The 27082-nt window shown below is 46.1% G+C and overlaps 2 protein-coding genes and 1 long non-coding RNA gene across 3 annotated transcripts in view; 1 reads left to right on the top strand and 2 right to left on the bottom strand.

Moving 5' to 3' along the window:
- LOC140185253 (uncharacterized) overlaps nucleotides 1–27082 on the top strand; it is a 122188-nt gene that overhangs the window by 20955 nt on the left and 74151 nt on the right. The window lies entirely within an intron of this gene.
- On the bottom strand, nucleotides 1994–9083 carry LOC140185488 (probable G-protein coupled receptor 139). Its single transcript, XM_072238822.1, has 3 exons — nucleotides 8957–9083; nucleotides 8493–8691; nucleotides 1994–2933 (listed from the first exon to the last, which is right to left on the bottom strand). Exons 1-3 carry the CDS (start codon nucleotides 9081–9083, stop codon nucleotides 1994–1996), a joined length of 1266 nt encoding a protein of 421 aa, XP_072094923.1.
- Nucleotides 13479–24828, bottom strand: LOC140185417 (uncharacterized). Its single transcript, XR_011882623.1, has 3 exons — nucleotides 24679–24828; nucleotides 19468–19676; nucleotides 13479–13669 (listed from the first exon to the last, which is right to left on the bottom strand). It is a non-coding gene; the product is annotated as an uncharacterized lncRNA (long non-coding RNA).

Here is a 27082-nt window from a genome sequence, read left to right as displayed (position 1 = left end):
TCTTCTTTTATGTAAGAAATCAATAAAAAACATTGAAATATAGAACTGTCTCATTTGAAACTGGTAAACTCGGTGTCCGAAAGAATGTTCGTAATGGTGGAGTAATAGTTCCAGTGGAGGTCGATGGGAGCAGGTATTTTAAATGGCTTCGACATGGACTAGATAAGCCGAAGGTTCAACTTTTGAGCTGTACTTTCATGAGTTTATGACACTATTCACATTTTACAGTGTAAGTGAACGACATTAACCACATTTGTTATTTCATATGTGGAAATATGCTTTCTGAAGAGCGATTTTCATTGTACCATGATACAACTGATATCAATTATTTACCTGAAGTGTTTGTTCAGTGGACCATCTTGATGTGACTCAATAGGCGTCTTAGTCTTTAATGGAAATCTAAATGAACACCTCGTTTACTTGGAGGAAGTTATTCAGGTGGAGTTGTGAAATTGAGTTGCCATGGGAATGGGCAAAGATTTTCGAGGTGCATCTTTTATCGCGGTGCCGGGTAATCCATAGCAAAACCAACGTCAGTGAGAAAATAACACTGCTTCTCCAGCTCCGAAAGGGAAATATTACTTAGCTACGCCATCATATTTCTAAAGGGACAGTAAATCCCTCAACACTATCTCAGTATCTTACTTCACTTTTAACTGCTTCGAGAATTTATGCTGGACCTTTGCATGTACTTCTCATTGAAAATTATAGTTTTATTATTATTTATTGAAAGCATGGTGCTGGTTAGGGTATGGGGTGAAGACAGGGGAGTGGTGATGACTGAAAGAATTGGATCAGCCCTTGATTGAATGGTGGAGAAGACTGGATGGGCCGAATGGCCTACTCTTACACCTATAGTTCATGGTCTTATGGTCTTGTGGTAAGCAACATATTTCACAATATTTGTCAATGTTATTAAACTTAATTCAGATTATGATTCCGAATCCCAGCTACTGGTTCGTTCACCAGACTTCTTGAAGATGTGACTTATTTACTGAAGATACGAATTATAAAGAAATGTATTTGATCTACCAAAACAACTTACAATTAGATTTGTGTGCTTTCCACTGAACTGACCACATAATGTCACCAGATGTTTGACATTTCTCAGCTTCTCCTTGATTTTCCTCTGTGTCACCGTGTAGATTGTGTGTAGTATGGGGACATCATGTAGACGGAACAGAAAGTGTAATGGAACCAGTAAAGATCCGTCAAGACGCACTGAGGCTGCTGCTTGATGCTGTCATTTGTTTTTGATCTCTCGTTTACTGTTAGAGCATTCAGCACACATGCCGTGTGAAGCATTGGTCGCGTCCTCTTCCAAGGTCATCGCAATTTGTGAAATTTCAAATCCATAACATTAGTAGACACAATGTATTAGATCCAAATGCTTCTGCAGAGTGGGTTTTTTAATGACGACGAAAATTAACTCAAAAAGAAAATCCACAGCTACATTTCTGATACCATTCCCCCTCAGTAAGACTGTTACACATCTCCATTTATGGAGCTCACTGGGATGTCGTGCAGTTTTAGACCGGCTTTGGAAGAGGCACGTGCTTTCTGAATGAAAAGGCAGCTGCCAGGTATTTTTCACTGGTACAATGGAAATTGTAGATTAATGAGCTCACTCTAACTGACACAAGTTTTCCACATTTCAAGCATAATTCTCCAATTGTCACAGAAATCGCTGGAATGATCCAATGAATTAGAATAGAATTCTACCAAAGTAAGAAAAATAATAATGGCTTCACATAGTTTGTTGGCCCAGATTCCGATATTACTCCAGGTTGTTAATACAATTTCTGCTGATGTAGCGAACGCATCTGCGCCATTGTGTTGTTTCCTGCCCCACATACTGACTGACTGTACTGAAACCGGCAGACTGCTAACGTTCAATCACCTGGCTGCAGGAATATAGGCACATTTACCAAACAAATCAATAATATAGAAATGTATTTCAACTCCCGTCAACGCTTACAATTCGATTTGTGTTTTACCTACAAAGTCGACGATTTAACGTAACCAGATATTTGACTCCACCCTTCAGCTCCTCCCTGAATTTTCTCTGTGACAGAGTGTAGATACACGTGTTGGTGCAGGTACAAAGAAACTGCAACATGAACCCAAACTGTTGCAGGATATACGTCGGGGTATTCAAATATCTGTCTGTGTAAAAGTAATTCTGAACTTGCCAGTTCATAGTGTATGCAATATAGGGGATCCACAACAATATGAAATTGGCGGAGAGAGCGAACAACAATATTATTGACTTTTTCCGGTTCTCTAACTCCGGATCATTCTTTTTCTCGCTGCTGTTCCTGAGCCCCCGGCGAACTCTGTTTGCCGCGATAATATGACTGACTGTTAAAGCATTGAAAAGCAGAATCAAGCCGATCGCCAACGAAGGTGCAGTGATGATGTGAAACAATTGGAATGCTTTCCATATTGGTAAATAAATGTATTCCGCTTTCAAAATGCATCGCCAGGGTACATTATCAATGATAAGGTAAGGTTCTACCGCGAAGTAGAATGGAACACACTTCGCACAACTTCCTAAAACCACAATTACAATCACAATAGTCGCTGTCCTCTCGGTGCAGTATCGTTCCCGCAGCTCTTGACTGCAGATTGCAATACAGCGATCGAACGTGAAAGCCACCGTGAGCCAAACAGAACAGTCCATGGTTGTGATCCTCAGGACATGCGTCACGGCGCAAACCGGTGTGATGAGCAACGGAAAGGCATAACCATAAATATTATTAATCTCAGAGATTATAACAGCAATAATGACACCCAGTAAATCAGCTGCTGCCATTCCCACCAGGTAACGGCAGATGCATTTAGAGAGTCCGCAGTTTCCCAGACACAGGATCAAAATCGCCACTAAATTAACTGCAAAGGAGTAAAGGAAAGTTAGTTTCACGCGCAGAAACCTGGATCATTTTTACTTGATATACAAGCATAGAAATGTGCTGAATCGGATTGAGTGAACCTCTGACACTTTGCGGGGTCAGGCAGGCTTCGATTCGGAGACTGGAGGTATTATTCGTACGGGCTCAGTCACTGTACTTCGATCGGATGATAACGACGGCCCGAGTAACAGTCGATCCGCAACTTTACAGCTGAAAGCAGAGTTTCCAGTGAGCGTCTTACCGACCCACTCCCAGGACAGACCCATCATTGTAGCTGAGAATGCTGCACGTTTTTAATATATTGCGGGAATAAAGTTGAATCAGTGAGACTCTTTCCTCGGAGATAATATTTTGGATTGGGTGAACGGCATCCACATGCACGTTTCCATGTAGAGGTGGCAAATGAACTTGGATCTTGGACATTGCGACGGGGGCGCAACATAAAGGTTTTCACTCCTTCATGTTATGAGGTGGATGTAAGAAATAAAATAAAATGCATCTAATCTTATCTAAATTAAAACCAGCAAGGAAAGGAGGACACTCTAAAAGTTAAGAGCTTTCAAAGCTATTGTGACAATTAGAGAGACAATTAGACAAATAAATAGAGAAAAGAAAACTTCTATTGCATTAAGACGGAGAGGGGAACAAACTGGGTATTCCCGAAAAACCGGGGAGCCCGTGGAGAGAGCTGCCTCAGCGATGCTAAAGATTTTGATTTCATTTCCGTAAACTTTAAAATTTCTACATTGATGAGGAGTCAGATTTAGAACAAGACGTGATGGTAAAGCTGGAAGGTCGAGAGAGGTAAAATGCTAGAACAGAATAATATACAGACAAAATGATCGGACGTGAGAAACGAGTAACAATTCCAGAGAAAAAACAAACACATACAATAAGATATGTACTTAAATCCGACCAGGCTTACCACATTCACCAAATGAAGCACCATCTGTAAGAAATGTTCAAAGAACAAATCACATTCATGCAATCGCAGTCAATTTCAGTTACTTACTGGGGATACCAATCGCTGCTAGTACAGGATAGTAAATACACGCGATGTAGTAAATTGCTGGATAGCCCATTTTCTGTCTGAATTTGTTATCAGTTGAAAGTAGTCCAACTGCTAATATCTGCTGTGGTTTGCTTTGCAAGCTCTTATACAGGAGAGGGAAGTGCCCTCTGGCAATTAATCATACCACGTGGTTAGTCACATCAGAGACAGTCCACTAAACAAACACTTCAGGTAAACCATTTATCTGAGTTGCGTCATTGTGCAATGAAAATCTCTCCCTCGGAAGAATCACAAAATAACAATTAAGTTTAATTTTGTTGATTCACTCTTTTAAACAAGAACGTTGTACTTTCTTTCTCTCTGGCACAGAGTTTGTGCCTTTCACATAAAATAATCCTTCGTCGCAATATGTTTACAATGTGGACTATCACCCTCAAATAATCATCAGCAGTAACAATAGGCGAAGGGCATTAAGATTCTGAGGTTAAGGAAGGACATTTAGTTTGATTGTCCAATTCAATAATCTTTTTTTGTAAGGGGAACATTCACACCTCCTGCTTGCTTTCCAACTGGTTTGGTGCCACAACAGTGATCAATCTCACGGAGAAATAATTTAGTAAACGATTAGATTAGTTATGCATCTCGAAGTCCACATCCACATCTAAACATACGGGCACAGCTGGCTCATTCGTGATTAATGTAAGGAGCGTGTTTCACAAAACTATCTGTAAAAATAGATACACTCAATACCATTTTTTTTCAATAGAACTGCACTGTTTATCACGAAGGACTCGTATTTCTCCCACTAGCTTATCGATTCATTTCCTCTCTCTGCACTGACATTTTGTGTTATTTCTTGCAGGTGCGTTATTTTCATACATTGCGCACTAATTTTTTTTCTTTTATTATGTTGCGAATTTGACACGGCTCTGTGTGTCCATTATGTGAAGACATGAGAGCTGTAATTTATCCATAGGTGATGCAGTCTCCATATTTTTCTTACTGAATTTAAGAATCGTTGTATTTAATTCGCATGAGTTGTTATAGGCGACATAAAATAACAATAACCTATACCTCACGCTACCCTGTGTGTGGGAAGTCCCATGGCTTCATTATATCTGTAATACATCATTTCGGACAATTTTTGTAGTTTCCAGTCCCATGTTATAGAAAAGCATAGCCGTAGGACATTACAGCACAGAAATAGACCCTTTGGCCCTTCTTGGTTGTTGCCGAACCATTTTTCTGCCTAGTCCCACTGACCTGCACCTGGACCGTCACCCTCCATGCACCTCTCATCCATGTACCTGTCCAGGTTTTCCTTAAATGTTAAAAGTGAGCCCGCATTTACCACTTCATCTGTCAGCTCATTCCACACTCCCACCACTCTCTGTGTGAAGAAGCCACCCCCAATATTCCCTTTAAACTTTTCCCCCTTCACCCTTAACCCATTTCCAGTGTTTCTTTTTTCTCCCCTAGCCTCATTGGAAAACGCCTGCTTGCATTCACTCTATCTATACCCATCATAATTTTATATACCTCTATCAGATATCCCCTCATTCTTCTACGCTCCAGGGAATAAAGTCCGAACCTATTCAACCTTTTTCTGTAACTCAGTTTGTCAAGTCCCGGCAACATCCTTGCAATCCTTCTCTGCACTCCTTCAACCTTATTAATATGCTTCTTGTAATTTGGTGACCAAAACTGCACATAATATTCCAAATTCGGCCTCACCAATGCCTTATACAACCATAACATTGCAATTCTTATACTTAATACTTTGTTTTATAAAGGCCAATATACCAAAAGCTCTCCTTACGACCCTATCTACCTGTGACGCCACTTTTAGGGTGTTTTGTATATGTATTCCCAGATCTCTCTGTTCTACTGCACTCCTCAGTGCCCGATCATTTACCTTGTATGTTCTACCTTGGTTTGTCCTTCCAAAGTGCAATACATCACGGTAGTCTGTATTAAACTCCATTTGCCATTTTTCAGCTGTTCCAAATCCCTCTGCAAGCTTTGAACACCTTTTCCACTGTCCACTACACCTCCTATCTTTGTATCATCAGCAGATTTGCTGATCCAACTTACCACGTTATCATCCAAATCATTGATATAGATGACAAATAACAATGGACCCAGCACTGATCCCTGTTGTACACCACTAGTCACAGGCCTCCACTCAGAGAAGCAATCCTCCACTACCACTCTCTAGCTTCTTCCATTGAGCCAATGTCCAATCCAATTTACCACCTCTCCATGTATACGGAGGGACTGAATCTTTCTAACTAAACTTCCATGCAAACATGAGGAAATCTGCAGATGCTGGAATTTGAAGCAACACACATAAAGGTTGCTGGTGAACGCAGCAGGCCAGGAAGCATCTATAGGAAGAGGTACAGTCGACGTTTCGGGCCGAGTTTAGTTTAGTTAGGATGGGAAAATGGGGCAAACAACAAAACATTGACGATATCATTACTACGTTGTTAGAACTTTATTAAAGGAAGGATTCGAGAGCTTTAATGAGGGTGCAGAGAGTATTTACTAAGGTGATTTCTAGACTTGAGTGTATGCCCTTTGAAGGTAAGTTATCCGAGATGGAATATTTCTTTTGGAGCAAAGGAGTATGAGGTCTGAATTGCTAGAATTATTCAAGATGACGGCAGGCGTGGATAGACGTGTACCCAGATACTTTTCCCATTGCAGAAATGTTCATTATAAGAGGGGTTTATTTTAAGGTGATTGGAAGTAAGTATAAGGTTGGGCGTCAGAAGAAAGTAGTTTATACAGAGTGGTGGGTGCATGGAACAGCCGCTGGGAGCAGTTGTAAAACTCTCTACATGCAAATAGATAGCAGCAGAATGGATGTGTATGTAGGAGTGATCCGCTGCTGTGCTGTAATGATTATTCTAAGGTTTTTTTTTCAGTTGTTTCCTAAATTTCTGAATGAAGGAAAATAGGAGCATTTGTGTTGTCTTTCCGGCATTACTTTTAAATCTAGAGTTTTAGTTTCAAACTCGGATACGAGTTACCCAATTCAGAGAGAATTGACCATTGGAGAAATTAATGATTAGTGTTCGTATAAATAGGGAATTTAGATGTGGTATTTTGTGAGACAGATCGGTATAATTCGGGAGCAAGCTGAAAAATGCCTTTTCACACTGCGTTTCTATAGAATGTTAAAATATGTTGCACAAGATTTCTAGTACACTGATTTTGAATTTCGAGTTGATATAGAAAATTGCTTTATGTAAGGATTGTGTTTGTCTTCTAAAATGCTAATTAGCAGACAAGATTCTTGTTAGTGTGTTTAAGTATGCTGAATTACTGCACAGACACCTAGTTATAATAAAATAATAGAATTCATAAAATGTAATTGCTGACGTTAGTTATGCAAGTCTGTTTAGAGTTTCAGAGATGCACAGACGATGAGATTCCAGCCACAGAATGCGAGCTCTTTTTACTTTCCACTCTGTATTTTTTTTAAATTTCATAAATTACTCTAAACTTGATTCCACTCTGATATCTTTCAAAAACAAAACAGATAAAAGCAGGATATTAAAATGGGTGTTCGGAATCAATTTGGAAAATTTACGTTTTTTTTTGCTGCTGAGGAAAGTGTCCGTGATACCACACGTTCTGAAAATCTTGTATTTCGCGTCCCACCGGGAGGTGGCGCCCACATCCGCTGTCGAGACACATCTGTGAATAACTTTTTATATGTAGGGCAACTGCGCAGAAATCACACGGAACCGATCAGATCCTTCGGCTCACTGCGAATTGTCAGAGACGCAGAGTAGATCAAGGGAATCAGTATGAATATTCGGTAAATTCAGACAGCGTCATGGTGGGGAGCGGAGAGATTTTTATTTCACTCACCATCCATTGTTTAATTCCGTAAAACAAACAGCATCTTCTCACATCACAACAGCTTCCAATTTCTGACAGTAACACCACTTTTACAATCAACCATAATAAACACAATCGAATTACCTGGTCATAGCTTTGGTCAAACTTAAACAAGGTATTGGTTGCATCTTACTCATAATTCAGACACACAGCACCCGAGCTCCCCGTAAAACCTACTTTGCGATTTTTTAAATTATTTTTTTTTGTGGTCGTTAGTAAGATCGGAGATGTTACATGAGTATTGGAAATGGCCGATGGTCGACACTGAACACTGTGTTCTTCCATTGGCCACTTATCCTCCACAATAAAACATCTTTAACATTCTTCTATGTTCAGCTAATTCAGCCGAACATATTTTATCCCCTGTTTTTAATTCCAGGATGATGGCAAACCTCTCAACTAACCTCCAGAAGTTAAATTATGATTTTTTTGGGTTATCATTATCTGTTATTCTTGTTGACTAATGTATTCCGGACTATGGTCAATGTAAATGATTAGCAGACTTACTGAGATGAGATGACATTAGAAATGCTGCTCCGGCGGACAAAGCAATGCTTCCCCTCACAATCACGCATCCCAAATTAATGTTTTCAGTTTGGAAACGGGAGAAGCAGTGATTCTTTTTTCTCATCGATATTGTTCCATCTGCGAATTACCCGGCACCAGATAAATGATGCTTGTCGGAAATCTTCGTCCCGTTTTGTCGGCAACTCAATTTCGCAGCTCTACTTGGATAAGCTTTTACCACTTCGTGAACAAGGTGTTCAGTTAGATTTCCATCAAAGACTGAAAGTTTGAGCGGGCGGGCTGCTGACCGAGTGAGAGCCGTAAAGAATCTCACTGACATTCTGCGGCCTAAATGCAAGCACCGGAAAAGGTGTTTGTTGCGACGGAAGGCCCAGTGGAGCTCATGACGGGGTTTTGGTGCGTGTGTCAGGAGGAGGGGGAGAAGCTTTCTGCCTACATTTCTTTTCGGCTGGAGAGGCAGCTAAATTGATCGCGGCACAGAGGAACCATTCAGACGGTTGAGTTGGATGAGTTAAGAATGGACCAAATAGCGGAAGGCGCCCAGTCCCAGAACTTGGGGGTCTCCGACTGCCGCTTTAGACGCGCGACACACCACCGGCTGTCGAGCTGATCAGAGGCGTACTGGAGGAGGAGAATGCGGAGGAGGCCCGGGACGCCTCCATCGGCAGGGTACGGTCCTCGCTAGTGATGTCCTTCGTTGAGCTGACCACGGACTGCATGTCGAGTGGCGCGGTACAGGAGATTGCGGCAGATATGAGAACTGAGATGTCCCGGTTGTTATGAGTGGGTGCGGCCCACTGATAGAGTTGTTAGGGAGACCGATCCTCTGAGGTGTCAGATGAGTCCACATTTCAGCTAGTTTTGGGGAAAAAAACGGGCGTCGAGTTCTCCGTGCCAAAGATGAAAACGACCATCCAGATTGTTATCAGCGAAAGGCGCAAAAGCCAGCATCTGTGATGGTATGGGGGTGCATCAGTGCCCACGGCATGGGTGAGTTGCATGTATGTGAAGGTACCATTGACTCTGATGCGTATATTAGGATTTTAGAGAGACATATGTTGCCATCAAGGCGACGTCTCTTCCCGGGAGGTCCATGCTTATTTCAGCAGGACAATGCCAGACCACATTCTGCACGGGCTACAGCAGCATGGCTTTGTGGACACAGAGTGTGTGTGCTTCACTGGCCTGCTGCCAGTCCAGATCTATCTCCTATTGAAAATGTATGGCGCATCATGAAGAGGAGAATCAGAGAACGGAGACCACGGACTGTTGAGCACCTGAAGCCTTATATCAAGCAAGAATGGACAACATTTCCCAATTGCAAATCTACTACATTTAGTATCCTCAGTTCCAAAACGATTAAAAAGTGTTATTAAAAGGAAAGGTGATGTAACACAGTGGTAAACATGCCTCTGTCCCAACTTCCGTTGAGTGTGTTGCAGCCATCAAATTCTAAATTTGTGTATGTTTATAAAATACAATTAAGTTGCTCAGTAAAACTATTGAAAATATTTTCTATGTACTTTTGTCAGTTAAATAAAGGTTCACGTGAATTAACATATCACAGACTTTTGTTTTTATTGCATTTTGGAAAATATCCCAACTTTTCTGGAAATGGGGTTTGTATATGTGCGCGCACATCGGCAAATCCCCGTGTATCCCCATATTCGCCAAAACTCCTCGAACCCGCCAACACTCCCAAATACACCGACATGCTCAGTTCTGTGCGCACCCCAAGCCCGTTGACTTTAGTACAATCACATTAGAATATCCCAAAGCAAGAATGGTTTCAAGCACTTCATAAAATAGCTGTCTGAATTATTCATGTATCTATGTCGGTCTGCATCTCTGTGTGTTTATATGCTTCCGCGTGTTTGTCAGTCCGTCTTCTTGTGTGTCTGTGTCAGACCAGCTAGCAGACGGCGCTCAGTCTTTGACGAGACAGCGTGGATGCTGTGAACACCTGGCTGGTGCGGAAGAAACCCTTCAGGACACCAGAGGGATGTGTGTACAATAGTTCGGGGAACTAAATAGCATTGCATTGTTTGTATGGGATACAGCAATATCATGGGTTTAATTCTGAAAAGGGGAGAGCACGGACAGTCTCAGTACATTCAGGAAGTAGATTAGGAAATGAGAGAGTGAACCTGTGAGGACGGTTTGATGACTCCAGGCCTGAACTCGTTGAGTTTAGAAAAAAATGAAGGAGATATCAGATTGAAACCAATCGAATATTGAATGCACACTGAACACAGTGGAGATCTGGGGAGGGAGATGTGAAAGTGTCGTTGTATTTGTGTGTGTGTGTGTGTGTGTGTGTCTATCTTGTGTCCATGTGCCTGTCTTGTCTGTGTTTGCATTATTGTGTGCTCTTCAAAAAAATCTCGTAAGCATTCCAACGGTTATCTTTCTTTGAATCTCGCACCAACCGGATTTTCCCAATCCACCTGCACATTGAGATCTCCCATGACTACTGAAATTTTGCCTTTTGTCATGCATTCTCTATCTCCCGTCGTAACTCGTAGACCACATCCCGACTACTGTTCCAGGGCCTGTTTATAACTCCCATCAGGATCCTTTTCAGTTATCTGTCCACAGTAGTTCAACATCTTCACGTCTTATGTAACTTTTTTGTAATAATTTTATTTCTTTTTTTTTAAACCCCAAGAAAGCCACACCTCCACTTCTGCCTTCCTGCCTGTCTTTTCGATACAATGTGTATCCTTGGACGTTGAGCTCCCAGCCATAATCTTCCTTCAGCCACGATTCAGTGATGGCTGCAACATCATACCTGTCAATCTGTAACTGTGCTACATTTTTTTTTTAGCGCTGGAAATGGTTACATGCCGACACGCGGGACAGAAACAAGGCCGCATTGTGTATTCCAGCTAATGCCGGCCGGTTTAGCGAGCAGAGCGGCGGACACTCCCGCTGAAATCCGGAGGAAAACACACAGAGGATGCAGAGGGGGATCACAAAGTCGAGGAAAGAGGACCAGGTCGAGACAACAGAGACTTATGGAGAAGAGGAGTTCGATGGGTAATACCGTTCCGGCTGACCGGAAGTGCACTGAGAGCGGTAAGCGTGAAGGAGTTGAGTGCTTACTGATCTGGTTAACAACAGATGGTGCAATCCGTGTCATTTACGATCGAGGAACGTGTTTGCAGACTGGATATTGAACTTCTTACTGTTGGACTTCGGCCACATTCCACCGTGATACAGCACTGGCGGCACGGGAGGTCGTTCCTGCCTGTGGCCATCGAACGTGCAGCTTCCCCCGTGGAGGGTCAGACACCCTGAGCCAATAGACTGGTCCTGGACTTATTTTCCATCTGGTATAGTTTGCATTTTGCTGTCTGATTGTTGGGGTTTTTGTATTGCTATATTTACGCTCTATTCTTGGTTGGTGCGGCTGTAACGAAACCAAATTTCCCTCGGGATTAATAAAGTATATTTATCTATCTATCTATCTATGTATCTAAGTTAATCGACTTTATTAGGCATGCTGCGCGCAATCAAATATAACATTTCCAGGCCTGTATTCCACCTTTCCGATTTAGTGCGCCTTTTACGTTGCGACTCATCCTAGTGCCTGTTATGTTTCTTACCATGAGTGTCTCCTTGCAAGGAGTCTCACTACACATTGCCCCTGCCTGTAAACAAACAGCCTCCTCTTCAGCACTATCACTCCGGTTATTACCCCCCCCCCCGATAAATTAGTTTAACACCACTCGAACCAACCTACCCGCAAGGATATTGGTCAACCATTTTGATTCAGACCTTTTGTACAGGTCATACTATTCCCAGAAGAGATCCCAACGATACATCAATCTGAGCCCCTGCTCCCTGCATCAGTTCTGGAGAGACAGACACCAGTACCCAGTGGAGTGCGTGCTGGACAGGGTGACGAGTTTCATGTTCTTGCGTGCCGCTGTCTCTGAGAATCTATTCCTGGCCTAACTCATTGATGTGAAAGCACGCCAGTGGTCACCAAATACTTCAGCGATTCTGAACTGGTTGCATCACCGTGTGCAATGGAACCTCTAACGCACTGGATTGCAAAAGGCTGCAGAGGCTTGTAGACTCAGACAGATTCATCGGGCACAACTCTCCCCACCATCAGGGACACCTTCAACAGCGGGTGCCTCAGTTCAGCGGCATCCATTACTAAAGACCTCCAATATCCAGGACATGCCTCACCCGGGGGAGAGGTCCAGGAGCCTGAAGAACAATTCTCAAAACATCAGAAATAGCTTCTCCTCCCCACCATCAGATTCATGAACAGTCCACGACCACCTGAACAATGGCCGAAAACTTCAAAGTATATTTATGATCAAAGTATTTATTCAGAGTGCAACTCTAAGATTGGCAAACATCAAACACCTAACACGTGAGGAAAGAAGAAATTACAGAAATGGCAAAAAGCGATCGAGCAACACATACAATATCAAACATCAAACCAGGAGTGCACCGGGAATCATTTCAGTTCAGCATCGCTCTGCCAGTTTAGATAATCACTTTTTTTCAACATATTCATTTAATGTGGCAATTTATTGTACTATTTGTCTTTGCGCAGGACCGTTACCGCAAAACAAACAGCATTCAATCATGTAAGTGAAATTATTTCAAGTGCTGATTGTTATGTCCCTTCAGATTTTCTTTGCAGTTTTATTTCTCGCCAGTCGATGTCTCTCTTACTTGTAACTTTGCAGCCGTTGTTTACGCCCTGTTACTTCATTGCTCAGCAATTGAGCTTCGACATCAGGTCGGCCATTTTATGATCACTTGCATATTTCATTCGCTATTAAGTAGAAACAGCTTATTACGATTCGCAGGAGATGTAATTAACATTCGAGTCCGGCTCTTCTGCGACTACCTAGAAGAACTGACATTTCACTCAGCTCCTTGCGCACTGGAACGCGCTGTGAGCAATACACCGGCCATAAAGCTACCACTACGCCTGCTGAAACCCTTATGAAGGGTCTCGGCCCAAAAGGCCAACTGTTCACTCTTTTCCATAGAAACTCCGTGGGCTGCTGAGCTCCACCAGCGTATTCTGTGTTCCTCTGCAAATCTCTCGCAGTTCCTTGCTCTCTTTCCGCTCTTCCATGCACGATTTCGCTCCTCTCCCTCTCACACTCAGACTTCATTCCATCTGCCTCCCCTCTGCGTCAAACCGCATTCAGCAAAACAAGGCCAGGCTGTCCGAAATTCCCAGTTAGAAAAGCACGCCCCATGCGGGCATCCGTTCAGGGAACATGTTCCTAGAAAAGGAGGTGTTCGGATGTGTCTGTGTGCACCATTGCTAAAATCAGGAAGAAGAGGAATGCGGTGAAGAAAAGGGAAACCAAAGACCACTGGACAGTGAAAGGGGTAGACAGAGTGGCAGTGTGAATGGAAACAGAAATGGAGGAGAATAAGTAAAAGTGGGTTAGAGCAATGGTGAGATTTGGAGGGGTTAGAGTGAAGGAAAAGGGGAAAGAAAGGGGAATGGGGAATGGAGTTGAAGAGGGAGCAGAGAGTGCGGATTGAGAGAGAAAAAGGAGACAGTGAATGTGAGAGAGAAGGAAGATCATGGTGGGAGACGGACAACCGAGAGTGGGGAGTGGGAGAGAGAGAAGACAGGGTGAGAGATAAAGGGAGATTGGGGAGTGGGGGGAGAGAAGGGAGATTGGGGCGTGGGGGAACAGAAGGGAGATTGTGGGGAGTTGGGGGGAGAAGGGAGATTGGGGAGTGGGGGAGAAGGGAGATTGGGGAGTGGGGGGAGAGAGACAAGGGATATTGGGGAGTCGGGGGAGAGAAGGGAGATTGGGGAGTGGGGGGAGAGATTGGGGAGTGGGGAGGAGAAGGGAGATTGGGGAGTGGGGGGAGAGAAGGGAGATTGGGGAGTGGGGTAGAGAGAAGGTGGTCAAGTGAGGGAAAGTGAAGAGCCGATGGGTAATGGGAGAGATGGAAAGGGTTAGGCTGTGGGAGGGAAATAACATTCGAGAGAGTATCAGTGGAAAAGCGACAATGCAGGGTGGGGATTGGCACAGAGAATGTAGAGTGGGGAGTGGGAGACTGAGAACTGAGATTGGTGAGAGGGAAATGGTAATGGGGAGACCTAGACAGAAAAGGAAGAGAGCGGGTTGGAGAGAAAGTTAAGGGAGAGAGAGGAGTTGGGTTCCATAGAGGGAGAACGCAGGGTTGGTGGGAAGTTGTGGGTGGGATAGAGAGAATGAAGGGTAGGAACTGTGAGAGAGAGACACCGGGAGCGAGGAGTGGGAAAAGGATACATGAGAATGTTCAATGGGAGAGACAGAAGGAGTGTGGAGAGTGGGAGAAAGATCATTTTTGGTTGGGAGTGAAGAGAGTGTGCTTGGTGGGGCGTAGAAGTGGGAGAGAGAATTGTGTGGAAAATAAAAGGGAACTTGGGTTGGTGACAGAGAAGAGTGGAAAGTACAACACAGAAGGGAGCGAGAGCTGTGGGAAGGCAAACAAGAAGCGTCGGCCTGCGTCACTGAGGAGGGAGAGTCGGGAAAGCGAGAGAAAATTCGGAGAGTGGGTAGTGCAAGGGAGGGAGAAATCTGAGATTGAGTGTGTGAGAGAGATGGGAATAAGGCATTCAGACAGAGGGAAGGGACAATAGGGAGTGGGAGTGAGAAGTGGTTGCAGGCTGTGGGAGAGAGATGGGAGAGTGGGGAGCGCGAGAAAGAGAAGGGAGAGTGGGGAGTGGGGGAGAAAGAGAGCGAGAGTGGTGGCAAAGATGCTGGAGTCAATTATAAAAGATGAAATTACGACACATATGGACAGCAGTAACAGGATCGGTCCGAGTCAGCATGGATTTACGAAGGGAAAATCGTGCTCGACTAATCTTCTGGAATTTTTTGAGGATGTAACTATGAAAATGGACAAGGGAGAGCCAGTGGATGTACTGTGCCTGGAATTTCAGAAAGCCTTTGATAAAGTCCCACATAGGAGATAAGTGGGCAAAATTAGGGCATATGGCATTGGGGGTCGGGTACTGACATGGATAGAAAATTGGTTGGCAGACAGGAAACAAGAGTAGCGATTAATGGCTCCCTTTCGGAATGGCAGGCGGTGACCAGTGGGACACCGCAGCTGTTTACAATATATATTAATGATTTAGATGAGGGAATTAAAAGTAACATTAGCAAATTTCCCGATGACACAAAGCTGGGTGGCAGTGTGAATTGTGAGGAGGATGTTCGGAGAATGCAGAGTGACTTAGACAGGCTGGGTGAGTGGGCAGACGCAGTTTAATGTGGATAAATGTGAGGTTATCCCCTTTGATGGTAAGAACAGGAAGGCAGATTATTGTCTAAATGGAGTCAAGTTAAGAAAAGGGGAAGTACAACGAGATCGAGGTGTTCTTGTACATCAGTCACTGAAAGTAAGCATGCAAGTACAGCAGCCAGTGAAGAAAGCTAATGGCATGCTCGCCTTCATAACAAGAGAAATTGAATATAAGAGCAAAGAGGTCCTTCTGCAGTTGTACAGGGCCCTGGTGAGACCACACCTAGAGTACTGTGTGCAGTATTGGTCTCCAAATTTAAGGAAGAACATTCTTGCTATTGAGGAAGTGCAGCGTAGGTTCACAAGTTTCATTCCCGGGATGGCGTGACTGTCAGATGTCGAAAGATTCGAGAGACTGTGCTTTTATACTCTGGAATTTAGAAGGCTGAGAGGGGATCTTATTGAAGCATATAAGATTATTAAGGGATTGGACACGCTGGAGGCAGGAAGCATGTTGCCGCTGATGGGTGAGTTCAGAACCAGAGGCCACAGTTTAAGTATAAGGGGTAGGCCATTTAGAACGGAGTTGAGGAAAAACTTTCTCACCCAGGGAGTGGTGGATATATGGAATGCTCTGCCCCAGAAGGCTGTGGAGGCCAAGTCTCTGGATGCTTTCAAGAAAGAACATAGAATAGTACAGCACAGTACAGGCCCTTCAGTTCACAATATCGTGCCGACCCTGAAACCCTGCTTCCCATATGCCCCACCATAAATTCCTCCATATACCTGCCTAGTAGTCTCTTAAACTTCACCAGCGTTTCTGCCTCCACCACTGACTCAGGCAGTGCATTCCACGCACCAACCACTCTCTGAGTGAAAAACCTTCCTCTAATATCCCCCTCGAACTTCCCACCCCTTACCTTAAAGCCATGTCCTATTCTATTGAGCAGTGGTGCCCTGGGGAAGAGGCACTGGCTATCCACTCTATCTATTCCTCTTATTACCTTGTACACCTCTATCATGTCTCCTCTCATCCTCCTTCTCTCCAAAGAGTAAAGCCCTAGCTCCCTTAATCTCTGATCATAATGCATACTTTCTAAACCAGGCAGCATCCTGGTAAATCTCCTCTGTACCCTTTCCAATGCTTCCACAGCCTTCCTATAGTGAGGTGACCAGAACTGGACACAGTACTCCAAGTGTGGCCTAACCAGAGTTTTATAGAGCTGCACCATTACATCGCGACTCTTAAACTCTATCCCTCGACTTATGAAAGCTAACGCCCATAAGCTTTCTTAACTACCCTGTCCACCTGTGAGGCAACTTTCAGGGATCTGTGGACATGTACCCCCAGATCTCTCTGCTCCTCCACACTACCAAGTATCCTGCAATTTACTTTGCACTCTGCCTTGGAGTTTGTCCTTCCAAAGTGTACCACCTCACATTTCTCCGGTTTGAACTCCATCTGCCACTTCTCAGCCCACTTCTGCATCCTATCAATGTCTCTCTGCAATCTTTGACAATCCTCTACACTATCTACAACACCACCAACCTTTGTGTCGTCTGCAAACTTGCCAACCCACCCTTCTACCCCCACATCCTGATCGCTAATAAAAATCACGAAAAGTAGAGATCCCAGAACAGATCCTTGTGGGACACCACTAGTCACAATCCTCTAATCTGAATGTACTCCCTCCACCACCACCACCCTCTGCCTTCTGCAGGCAAGCCAATTCTGAACCCACCTGGCCAAACTTCCCTGGATCTCATGCCCTCTAACTTTCTGAATAAGCTTACCGTGTGTAACCTTGTCAAATGTGTTACTAAAATCCATATAGATCGCATCCACTGCACTACCCTCATCTAAATGCCTGGTCACCTCCTCAAAGAACTCTATCAGGCTTGTTAGACACGATCTGCCCTTCACAAAGCCATGCCTACTGTCCTTGATCGGAGCACGATTCTCTAAATGCCTATAGATCCTATCTCTAAGAATCTTTTCCAACAGCTTTCCCACCAAAGACGTAAGGCTCACTGGTCTATAATTAGCCGGACTATCCCTACTACCTTTTTTGAAAAAGGGGACAACAGTCGCCTCCCTCCAATCTTCTGGTACCATTCCCGTGGACACCGAGGACATAAGGATCCCAGCCAGAGGCTCAGCAATCTCTTCTCTCACCTCGTGCAGCAGCCTGGGGAATATTCCGTCAGGCCCCGGGGACTTATCTGTCCTAATGTATTTTAACAACTCCAACACCTCCTCTCCCTTAATATCAACATGCTCCAGAACATCAACCTCACTCATATTGTCCTCACCATCAGCAAGTTCTCTCTCAATGGTGAATACCGGAAAGAAGTATTCATTGAGGACCTCGCTCACTTCCACAGCCTCCAGGCACATCTTCCCACCTTTATCTCTAATCGGTCCTACCTTCACTCCTGTCATCCTTTTGTTCTTCACATAATTGAAGAATGCCTTGGGGTTTTCCTTTACCCTACTCGCCAAGGCCTTCTCATGCCCCCTTCTTGCTCTTCTCAGCCCCTTCTTAAGCTCCTGTCTTGCTTCCCGATATTCCTCAATAGACCCATCTGATCCTTGCTTCCTAAACCTCATGTATGATGCTTTCTTCTGCCTGACTAGATTTTCCACCTCACTTGTCACCCATGGTTCTTTCACCCTACCATTCGTTATCTTCCTCACCGGGACAAAATTATCCCTAACATCCTGCAAGAGATCTCTAAACATCGACCACATGTCCATAGTACATTTCCTTGCAAAAACATCATCCCAATACACAAACGCAATTTCTAGCCTTATAGCCTCATAATTTGCCTTTCCCCAATTAAAAATTTTCCTGTCCTCTCTGATTCTCTCCTTTTTCATGATAATGCTACAGGCCAGGGAACTGTGGTCACTGTTCCCCAGATGCTCACCCACTGAGAGATCTGTGACCTGACCCAGTTCATTACCTAGTACTAAATCTATTATGGCATTCCCCCTGGTCGGCCTGTCCACATACTGCGACAGGAATCCATCCTGGACACACTTAACAAACTCTGCCCCATCTAAACCCTTGGAACTAATCAGGTGCCAATCAATATTAGGGAAGTTAAAGTCACCCATGATAACAACCCTGTTATTTTTACACATTTCCGAAATCTGTTTCCCAATCTGCTCCTCTGTATCTCTGCTGCTACCAAGGGGCTATAGAATACCCCCAATAAAGTAACTGCTCCCTTCCTGTTCCTGACTTCCACCCATATTGACTCAAAAGAGGCTCCTGCTACATTATCCACCCTTTCTGTAGCTGTAATAGTATCCCTGACCAGTAATGCCACTCCTCTTCCCCTTTTTCCGCCCTCTCTCTATCCCTTTTAAAGCACTGAAATCCAGGAATATTGAGAATCCATTCCTGCCCTGGTGCCAGCCAAGTCTCTGTAATAGCCACTACATCATAATTCCATGTATGTATAAACGCTCTCAGTTCATCACCTTTGTTCCTGATGCTTCTTGCATTGAGGTACACACATTTCAGCCCTTCTACCTTACTGCCTTTACACCGTTTATTCTGCTTTTCTTTCCTCAAAGCCTCTCTGTATGTTAGATCTGGCTTTACTCCATGCACTTCTTTCACTGCTCTATCGCTCTGGGTCCCATCCTCCTGGCAAATTAGTTTATACCCTCCCGAACCATGCTGGCAAACCTACCTGCAAGGATATTGCTCCCCCTCGAGTTCAGGTGGAACCCATCCAATCTGTACAGGTCGTACCTTCCCCAGAAGAGATCCCAATGATCTAATAATCTAAAACCCTGCTCCCCGCACCAATTCCTCAGCCACGCATTCAACTGCCATCTCCTCCAATTCTTACCATCATTTTCACGTAGCACTGGCAGCAATCCTGAGAACGCCACCCTTGAGGTCCTGTTCTTCAGCCTTCTGCCTAGTTCCCGAAACTCACACTTCAGGACCTCATCCCTCTTCCTGCCTATGTCGTTGGTTTCAACATGTATCACGGCTACTGGTTGCTTTCCCTCTCGTACCAGGATGTCGTGCACCCGGTCAGAGACATCCCGGACCCTGGCAAAGAGATGGATAGAGCTCTTAAAAATAGCGGAATCAAAGGTTATGGGAATAAGGCAGGAACTGCATACCGATTGTGGATGATCAGCTATGATCACAGTGAATGGTGGTGCTGGCTCGAAGGGCTGAATGGCCTGCTCCTGCACCTATTGTCTACTATCTATTGAGAGTGGGGAGAGAGAGAGAGAGAGAAGAGAGAGAGTGGGAAGCGCGAGAAAGAGAAGGGAGAGTGCGGAGTGGGGTAGAAAGGAGAGTGGTGAGTGAGAGACAGGGAAAGGGGAGAGGGGAACGGGAGAAAGAGGAGGGAGATTGTGGAGTGGAAGAGAGTGGCGGGATAGGAAGCGAAAAGGGAGAGTGGGAAATGGGAGAATGAAGGGTGAGTGGGTATGGGAGAGATAGAAGGGAGAGTGAAGGATGGGAGGCAGACAAGTGCGAGTTGGGAGAGCAGCAGAGAACGAAGCGGTGGGGGGGAGAGGAAAGGCAGGGGGAGAGAGAAGGGGAAGTGGGTTGATGTAGAGAATACGGACAGTGAGGTGTGGGAGAGACAGAGTGATGAGTGGCGAGGTACAGAGGAGGAAGGGACAATGGCGAGACGGAGAGAGGAGTGGTGATTGGGAAGTGGAAGGTAGTGAGTGTGAATGAGTGAAGGAAGAGTTGCGAGTGGTGAGTAGGAGAGTGGAACACGATTGGCAGAGAGAGTGTAGTAGGGAGTGAGAGACAGAGAAGGGAAGGAGTGGGAGGGGGACAGCAGTGTAGGTGCTAGAAGAGAGAAGGGAGAGTGGGGCGAGGAAAGAGAAGGAATTGTGCCGTGAGGAAGAGAATAAGGAGAGGGTGGAATGGGAGTGACAGACGACAAAGAGCGGAACAGCAGAGAGGAAAGTGGAGGGAGAGAGAGAAAGGATTGTGTGTGGGAGAGTGAGAAGGGAGAGTGGGGAGAGAGAGAGAGACGGAAGAGTGGCTACTGGAGGAGTGGGGAGTGTAATGGGGAGATGGGATGGTGTGGCCGGTTAGAGATGGTCAATTAAGAGAGAACGGAGGGAGCGAGAGAGAAGGGAGAGTGCGGAGTTGGGGACAGGGTATTTATATTGCTGCGTGGGAAAGAGAAAGCAATGTTGGGAGAAGCATGAATGGTTATTGGGAGAATCAAGAATGGGGATTGGGAGAGAGAGAGATCAGAGAGGCGTGCGTAAGACGCAGAAGGGGAAGTAGGGGAGGGAGATGGGTGTGGGTAATAGAGGACCGAAGGAAGAATGTGGACTGGGAGAGAGAAAAAAGGGTGGAGTGGGAGGAAGGGAAAGGAGAGTGGGGAGTGGAAGAGAGGAGGAAGGGAAGGGAGAGCGGGGAGTGGGAGAGAGGAGAAAGGGTGGAGAGCGTGGGGATCAGGAGAGAGGAGGAAGGGAAGGGAGAGTGGAGAGTGGGAGAGAGGAGGAAGGGAAGGGAAAGTGGGGAGTGGGGAGTGGGAGAGAGGAGGAAGGGAAGGAAGCGTGGGGAGTGGGAGAGTGGAGGAAGGGAAGGGAGAGTGAGGAGTGGGACAGAGGAGGAAGGGAAGGGAGAGTGGGGAGTGGGAGAGAGGAGGAAGGGAAGGGAGAATGGGGAGTGGGAGAGAGGAGGAAGGGAAGGGAGAGTGGGGAGTGGGAGAAGGGAGGAAGGGTAGAAGGTGTTAGAAGAGATGGGAGATTAAGTAGCCGGAGAGAAGATGAGGGAGAGTGGGAAACATCAGAGAAATAGGGCAGTGTGTAGTGAGAGTGAAAAGCGAGTGCGGGCAGTGGGAGACAGAGACCAAGGAGAGTGGAGAGTGGGAAAGCGGGGATTGGGTGCAGTGAACGGAGAGAAAGAAAGGTGTATCAGGAGAAGGAAAGAGAGAGGGAGAATGGGGGCGGTGGGCAGTGGCAGAGAGGGAAGGCAACGTGGGGAGTTGGAGACACGGAGAAGGGGCGGTGTGGAAAGATAGAGAAAGAGGGGGGAGCGGGTAATATGAGAGAGGGAAGAGGTGGAGAGTGTCAGAGAGAGAGACCAGATGCAGAGAGGGAAAGGAGAGTATAGAGCAGAAGAGGGAACAGTAAGGGCAAGGAGTGGGTGAGTGGGAAGTGTGTGTGAGAGAAGGAATCGTGTGCGGTGGGAGAGAAAGAAGGGAGAGCGAGAAGTGAGATAGGAGAGGGAGAGTGCGTAGTCGGAGGGAAGGATGGGTACGGAGTGTGTCAGGGAGTGGGAAAAGACCATAAGACCATAAGACAAAGGAGCAAAAGTAGACCATTCGGTCCATCGAGTCTGTTCCGCCATTTTATCATGAGCTGATCCATTCTCCTATTTAGTCCCACTCCCCCGCCTTCTCACCATAACCTTTGATGCTCTGGCTACTCAGATACCTATGAAGTGGGGATTGGGAGAGAAGGAAGGGAGAATGGGGAGTGGGAGAGAGAATAGTGAGTGGGGAGTGGCAGAGATACAGGTGAGAGGGGCTTAAGAAAGACGGGACAGTGGGGACTGGGAGACAGATTGGGGAGAGCGAGGAGTAGAAGAGAGAAGGGAGTGTGGGGTCCAGGAGAGAGGCGGGCAGCGGGGATTGGGAGAGTGGGTTTGTGAGGCAGAGAAGGGAGAGTCCGGTGCGAGACAGATGAGACGGAGTAGTAAAAGAAAGAAGGAAGTGTAGTGAAGAGAGAGAAAGGAAAGTGGAGACTGCAAGAGGGAGAAGACAGAGCGGGGGGATGAAGAGAGAGAAGCAGGAATAGGGAATAGGTGAGGAAGAAGGGACGGTGTGGTGTGGAAGAGAGATTCCGGGGAGTGTCGAGTACAAGAGTTTCACTCCACTTTTCAAGAGCGCGAGAGGCAGAAGAAAGTATACTGAAGGCCGGTCGGTCTGACCTCAATGGATAGGAATGTGTGAGAGTCGATTATTAAGGATGATGTCTCATGGTACTTTGGGCAAATGATTAAAAGGGCCGTAGTCAGCATGGTTTGCAGCCAAATCTGTAGGATTTAATTGAAGAAATAACAAGTGGGATAGACAAATGACAATCGGTTGATGTTGTGTACTTTGAATTTCAGAAGCCCTTTGAAAAGGTGGCACACACGAGGCTGCTTAACAAGCTACCAGCCCATAACATCACAGAAAAGAGTCTAGCACAGATAAAGCAGTGGCTGATTGCCAGGAGGCAACAAGTGTGAATGGAGGCAATATTTTCTGTCTGGCTGCAGATGTCAAGTGGTGTTCCACAGGGGTCTGTGTTGGGACCGATTATTTTATGCTATATGGCAATGACATGGATGATGTAGTTGATGGCTTTGGCACAAAGTCTGCAGACGATATGAACCGAGATGGAGGGGAAACGGGTAGAGTGGGAGAGAGGGAAGGGAGCGTGGGGAGTGTAGGAGAGAAGGAAGAGTAGAAGGTGAGGGAGAGAGTTGGGAAATAAAGGAGTAGGAGGAAAAAGAGGGAGAGTGGAAAAAATGAGAGAAATCTGACTGTGTGTGTGAGACAGAATGTGGTGTGTTGGCGGTGGGAGACAAGGAGTAAGGAAGTGGGGAGTGGGAGAATGACAAGGAAGAGTGGGCATTGGGTACAAAGAACTGAGAGCTAGAGAATGAGGTGGAGGAGTAGGAAAGAGAGAAGGAGTGTGGGTGACTGGGCAGTGGGGAGAAGGAAGGCAGGTGGGGAGTGGAAGACACGGAGAAGCGGCAGAGTAGAATGACAGAGAATGGGAAGAATTTGTCTTTGTCCCCCTTTCTCTTTCTCTTTCTTTCCTCACTTCTCACTCCTTGCTCCCCTCAGCCTCTTCCAAACCCCTTCCCAGGATCTCCACTCTGCTCCACTGTCTTCTGTCTCTCTGTCCCTTTCTCTCTAACTCTCTCTCTCTCTCTCCCTCCCTCTCTTTATCTCCCCCCCTCTCTCTCTGTCTCTATCTCCCCTCTCTCTCTCTGTCTCTCTCTCTCTCTTTCTCTCCCTCTCTCTCTCTCTCTGTCTCTCCCTCTCTCTCTCTGTCTCTCTCTCCCTCTCTCTGTCTCTCTCTCTCTGTCTCTTTCTCTCTCTGTCTCTCTCTCTGTCTCTCTCTCTCTCTCTCTCTCTCTCTCTCTATACATATACATTTCCTCAATTTCTCTGCCTCCTCTCTTTTCCTCATCCGTTCTCGTTCACACTCTCCCACTCTTTCTCCACACATTCTTTCCCTACACAGTCACTGCCCTGCATCTTTCCCTTATTATCTCTTACTCCATTATTCCCAACCTTTCGCTTGCCTCCCGCTTTCTCCCCAATTCCTCCTTTCCTGTAGCTTGCTGTCTCCGCCACCCACCCGTCCAAACCAGCACCACTCCCCCACCCCGCACCATGATGACTGTTTCACACGCTCAGTGGATTACAGATGTCGTATAATTTCTCGCTGGTTGGAAAGATTCAATGTTCCCTCAGAAGATAAAGGCTTGTGGTTTGAGGGAGAGGCCTGTTTGTTTCCGTTCAGTGTGCGACAGAACAGGTGGCGGAGGGGTGTGGAGAAGAGGGGGAAGAGACAAGGTAGGGGAGGTGGAAAGAGAGGGGGGAAGGAGAGGGGGAAGAGAAGGGTAAAGAGACGGGAAAGAGAAAGAGAAGAGAGAGAGGGAGAGAGAAGAGAGAGGGAGAGAGAAGAGAGAGAGACAGAGAGAAAGTGACAGGCAGAGAGAATGAGAAGAGAGAGAGAGAGGAGAGATGAGTGCAAATTGGGACATTTGCTTTCAGTGAATCAAGGCACAGTGATAAATTTTGATTCGCATCTCGTCCATAGACATCAATTCATCACCTCGAGACTGGGAGTGAGGTTTCGTGAAAAGTAGGGGGACAATTAATTAAATTAACAAATCATACAGACCAATTAATCACAACACTGCATTAGATAGATTGTGAAGTTAGTTGTGCATCTCTCAGGACGTCAGAATGTTGGACGTGTGTGGGGTCTTTGATAATATGCACTGTTTTATTGAGGCAGAGAGATGTGTAAACAGTGTACATGGTTTGCATGATGTACTGAACTTGTTCACAACTCTCTGCAGCGTTTCCGGTGCTTGGCAGTGCTGTTGCCTTAACCACACGACTAGTTTCCGCACAGGATGTATTCTGTAAAAACAGACGATGGTCGTCCCGGAGCTGCTGATTCTCTTCAGTGTCTCGAAGAAGCAGAGACGCCGCTGAGTTTTGCTAACGATGGTGTCCCTGTGGCTGGACAAGGAGAGGCTGTTAGTGGTGTTCACTCTCAGGAAATTGGAGCTGTCCACCCTCTCGTCCTCTACCGTTGATGTAAACAGGAATGTGTGCATCGCCCCAGCTGGCTTCCTGTTTTCAGTTACCAGCTCTATTGTATTGGTGAAATGGAGGGGTGGGGAGTGTTGTTGACTTGATACCAGGTCACAAAGCTCTGCAGCTCCTACCCGACACGCGGATGGACAGGGTTTATAGGAGTAAATTCCAACTGTGTGCAAATAGCACTGGCTCTGTGAATATGGCTGGAACTGTCCAGACGGACTGAGGGGTCTGTTTATGAGCTTTCTCCGAATCTCGTCCTTCTCTCTCACTTTTCTCACTCTCACCTTCCTCTCTCTAGTCTCTCTCCGCTTCTCCTCTCTCATCCCAAGCTCTACTATCTCTCCCCATCACTCTCCTCCATTACTCCCGACTCTCTCCGCCTTACACCACTCTCACACTAACCCCTCTCCCCCTCTGCTTACTCCCTACCTTCCTGAATCCTGCATCACTCAGATGAAACATACTTTTTCCCGCGCCCTCCTCATCCAGCCAAAAAGCTTTATCCAGGACATGGATTTAGTCAACTTCCAGTGACTGTGATTTGCTGTCAAACCCTCAGCGGAGAGGGAGGGAGAGGCCATTAGGAAGAGGGAGAAACACAGTTGAGGGAGTTGGGGAGTGGGAGAGGGAGGAGGGAGACTAAGGGTTGACGAGATGTGTGGAGAGATAAGAGTGTAGAAGGAGGAGAGATAGAATGGGTAAAGAGCTGGGGGGAAGTTGAGAAGTAGGAGGTAGTGGGGAAACTGGAGAAACAGGGCTGAGTGGAACCAGACTGGAGAGGAAATTCACTCTCACCTTCTCCCTCTCATTATTCCTCCCCCCCCTCTCCTCCCCCCTGCGTGACTCTCTCTCTCTCTGTCTCTCTCTGTCTCTCTCTCTCTCTCTCTCTCTCTCTCTCTCTCTCTCTCTCTCTCTCTCTCTCTCTCTCTCTCATTGTACTGTAAAGGCAGATGGAAGAAAGGAGGAGGACAATCGGCAGGAGAGACGCAGGGTGGAAGGACAGATATGCATTCTGAGGATAACGAGGCAAATGCCGAGATACAATTAATTACTGACTCTGCCAGTGCACTTCCCCCTCTCCACCTCCGTCTACCCTCGGTCCAACTCTTTCTCCTCTCCATCTCCGTCTACCCTCGGTCCAACTCTTTCCCCTCTCTACATCTCCGTCTACCCTCGGTCCAACTCTTTTCCCCTCTCCATCTCCGTCTACCCTCGGCCCAACTATTTCCCCCAGTCCGTCTCTGTCTACCCTCGGTCCAACTCTTTCCTCTTTCCCCAAATCTTTCCCCTCTCTCGGTGGCCGAAGGACAGATGTGACAGTGTTGAGGAGAGAAAGGGAGTAAAGGAGAGGGATGTTAAGGTACAAGGGGTAGAATATAGGGGGAAGAACGGGAGAGTGCGGGTAAGTAGGTTGAAGACGGTGAGAGTGGATGTGCGAGGCGGACGAAGGGCGAGTGGGTGCAGTGACAGAGGGTGAAGAGAGGCACCTAGGGAAGGAGGAGGGAAGGTGGAGGGGAAGAATGTGAGCAGCGATAGAGGGTGGGGAGGCAGTGACTGAGAACAATTTTAAGAGAAACTTTGGCAAACGAGAGAAGGAGAGGAGGAGATTGGAACAGGGATGGGATAGAGAGGGAGGGAAGGAGAGACAGAGAAAGGAAAGGTGGACTAGAGTGGAGGTGGAAGAGATGGAGAGGGCTGGGGCGGAGGAGAGTGTGCGAGTGATTGCGAGACTTATAAAGGGGAGAGGATTGTGTGTGTGTATGAGAGAGATAGAGATAAAGGGGGAGAGAGATTGCAATGAACAGTCGGGATGTACAGAGGGAGTGACAGCGCGTGGGAGGGATGGGTAAGAATGGAGGAAAGGAGAGAGGTGCAGGAAATGGGAATAGAAATGGGCAGAGACGAGGAGGTGTAACGGAGAATAACGCACACAAAATGCTGGAGGAACTCAGCAGGTCAGGCAACATCTATGGAAAATAATACGAGTGGACTTGTCGGACCAAGACCCCTCTTCAGCATCGAGATCAGCAAGATGACAAGATTCGATCAGTGGGGAGTAGGAACTTTCCAAGGATGCTGCAGGATAGTTTGTAAGATCACAGCAAGTGAAAAGTACAATATATAATGAAAAACA

Source organism: Mobula birostris, chromosome 20, assembly GCF_030028105.1.
Source record: "Mobula birostris isolate sMobBir1 chromosome 20, sMobBir1.hap1, whole genome shotgun sequence".
Lineage (NCBI taxonomy): Eukaryota > Metazoa > Chordata > Chondrichthyes > Myliobatiformes > Myliobatidae > Mobula > Mobula birostris.
Note: the sequence above shows the minus strand (reverse complement) of the source record. Positions and strands in the feature narration are given on the sequence as shown.

Bases quoted from the DNA above. Each gene is read 5' to 3' on its own strand.
- LOC140185488 (XM_072238822.1), bottom strand. From the start codon at position 9,083: ATGCAGTCCGTGGTCAGCTCAACGAAGGACATCACTAGCGAGGACCGT. The intron at 8,692-8,956 runs GTGTGTCGCGCG...GCTTGCATTTAG, and splicing joins GATCAGCTCGACAGCCGGTG to GCCGCAGAATGTCAGTGAGA. The intron at 2,934-8,492 runs GTAATTCGCAGA...AAAATGATCCAG, and splicing joins CATCATTTATCTGGTGCCGG to GTTTCTGCGCGTGAAACTAA.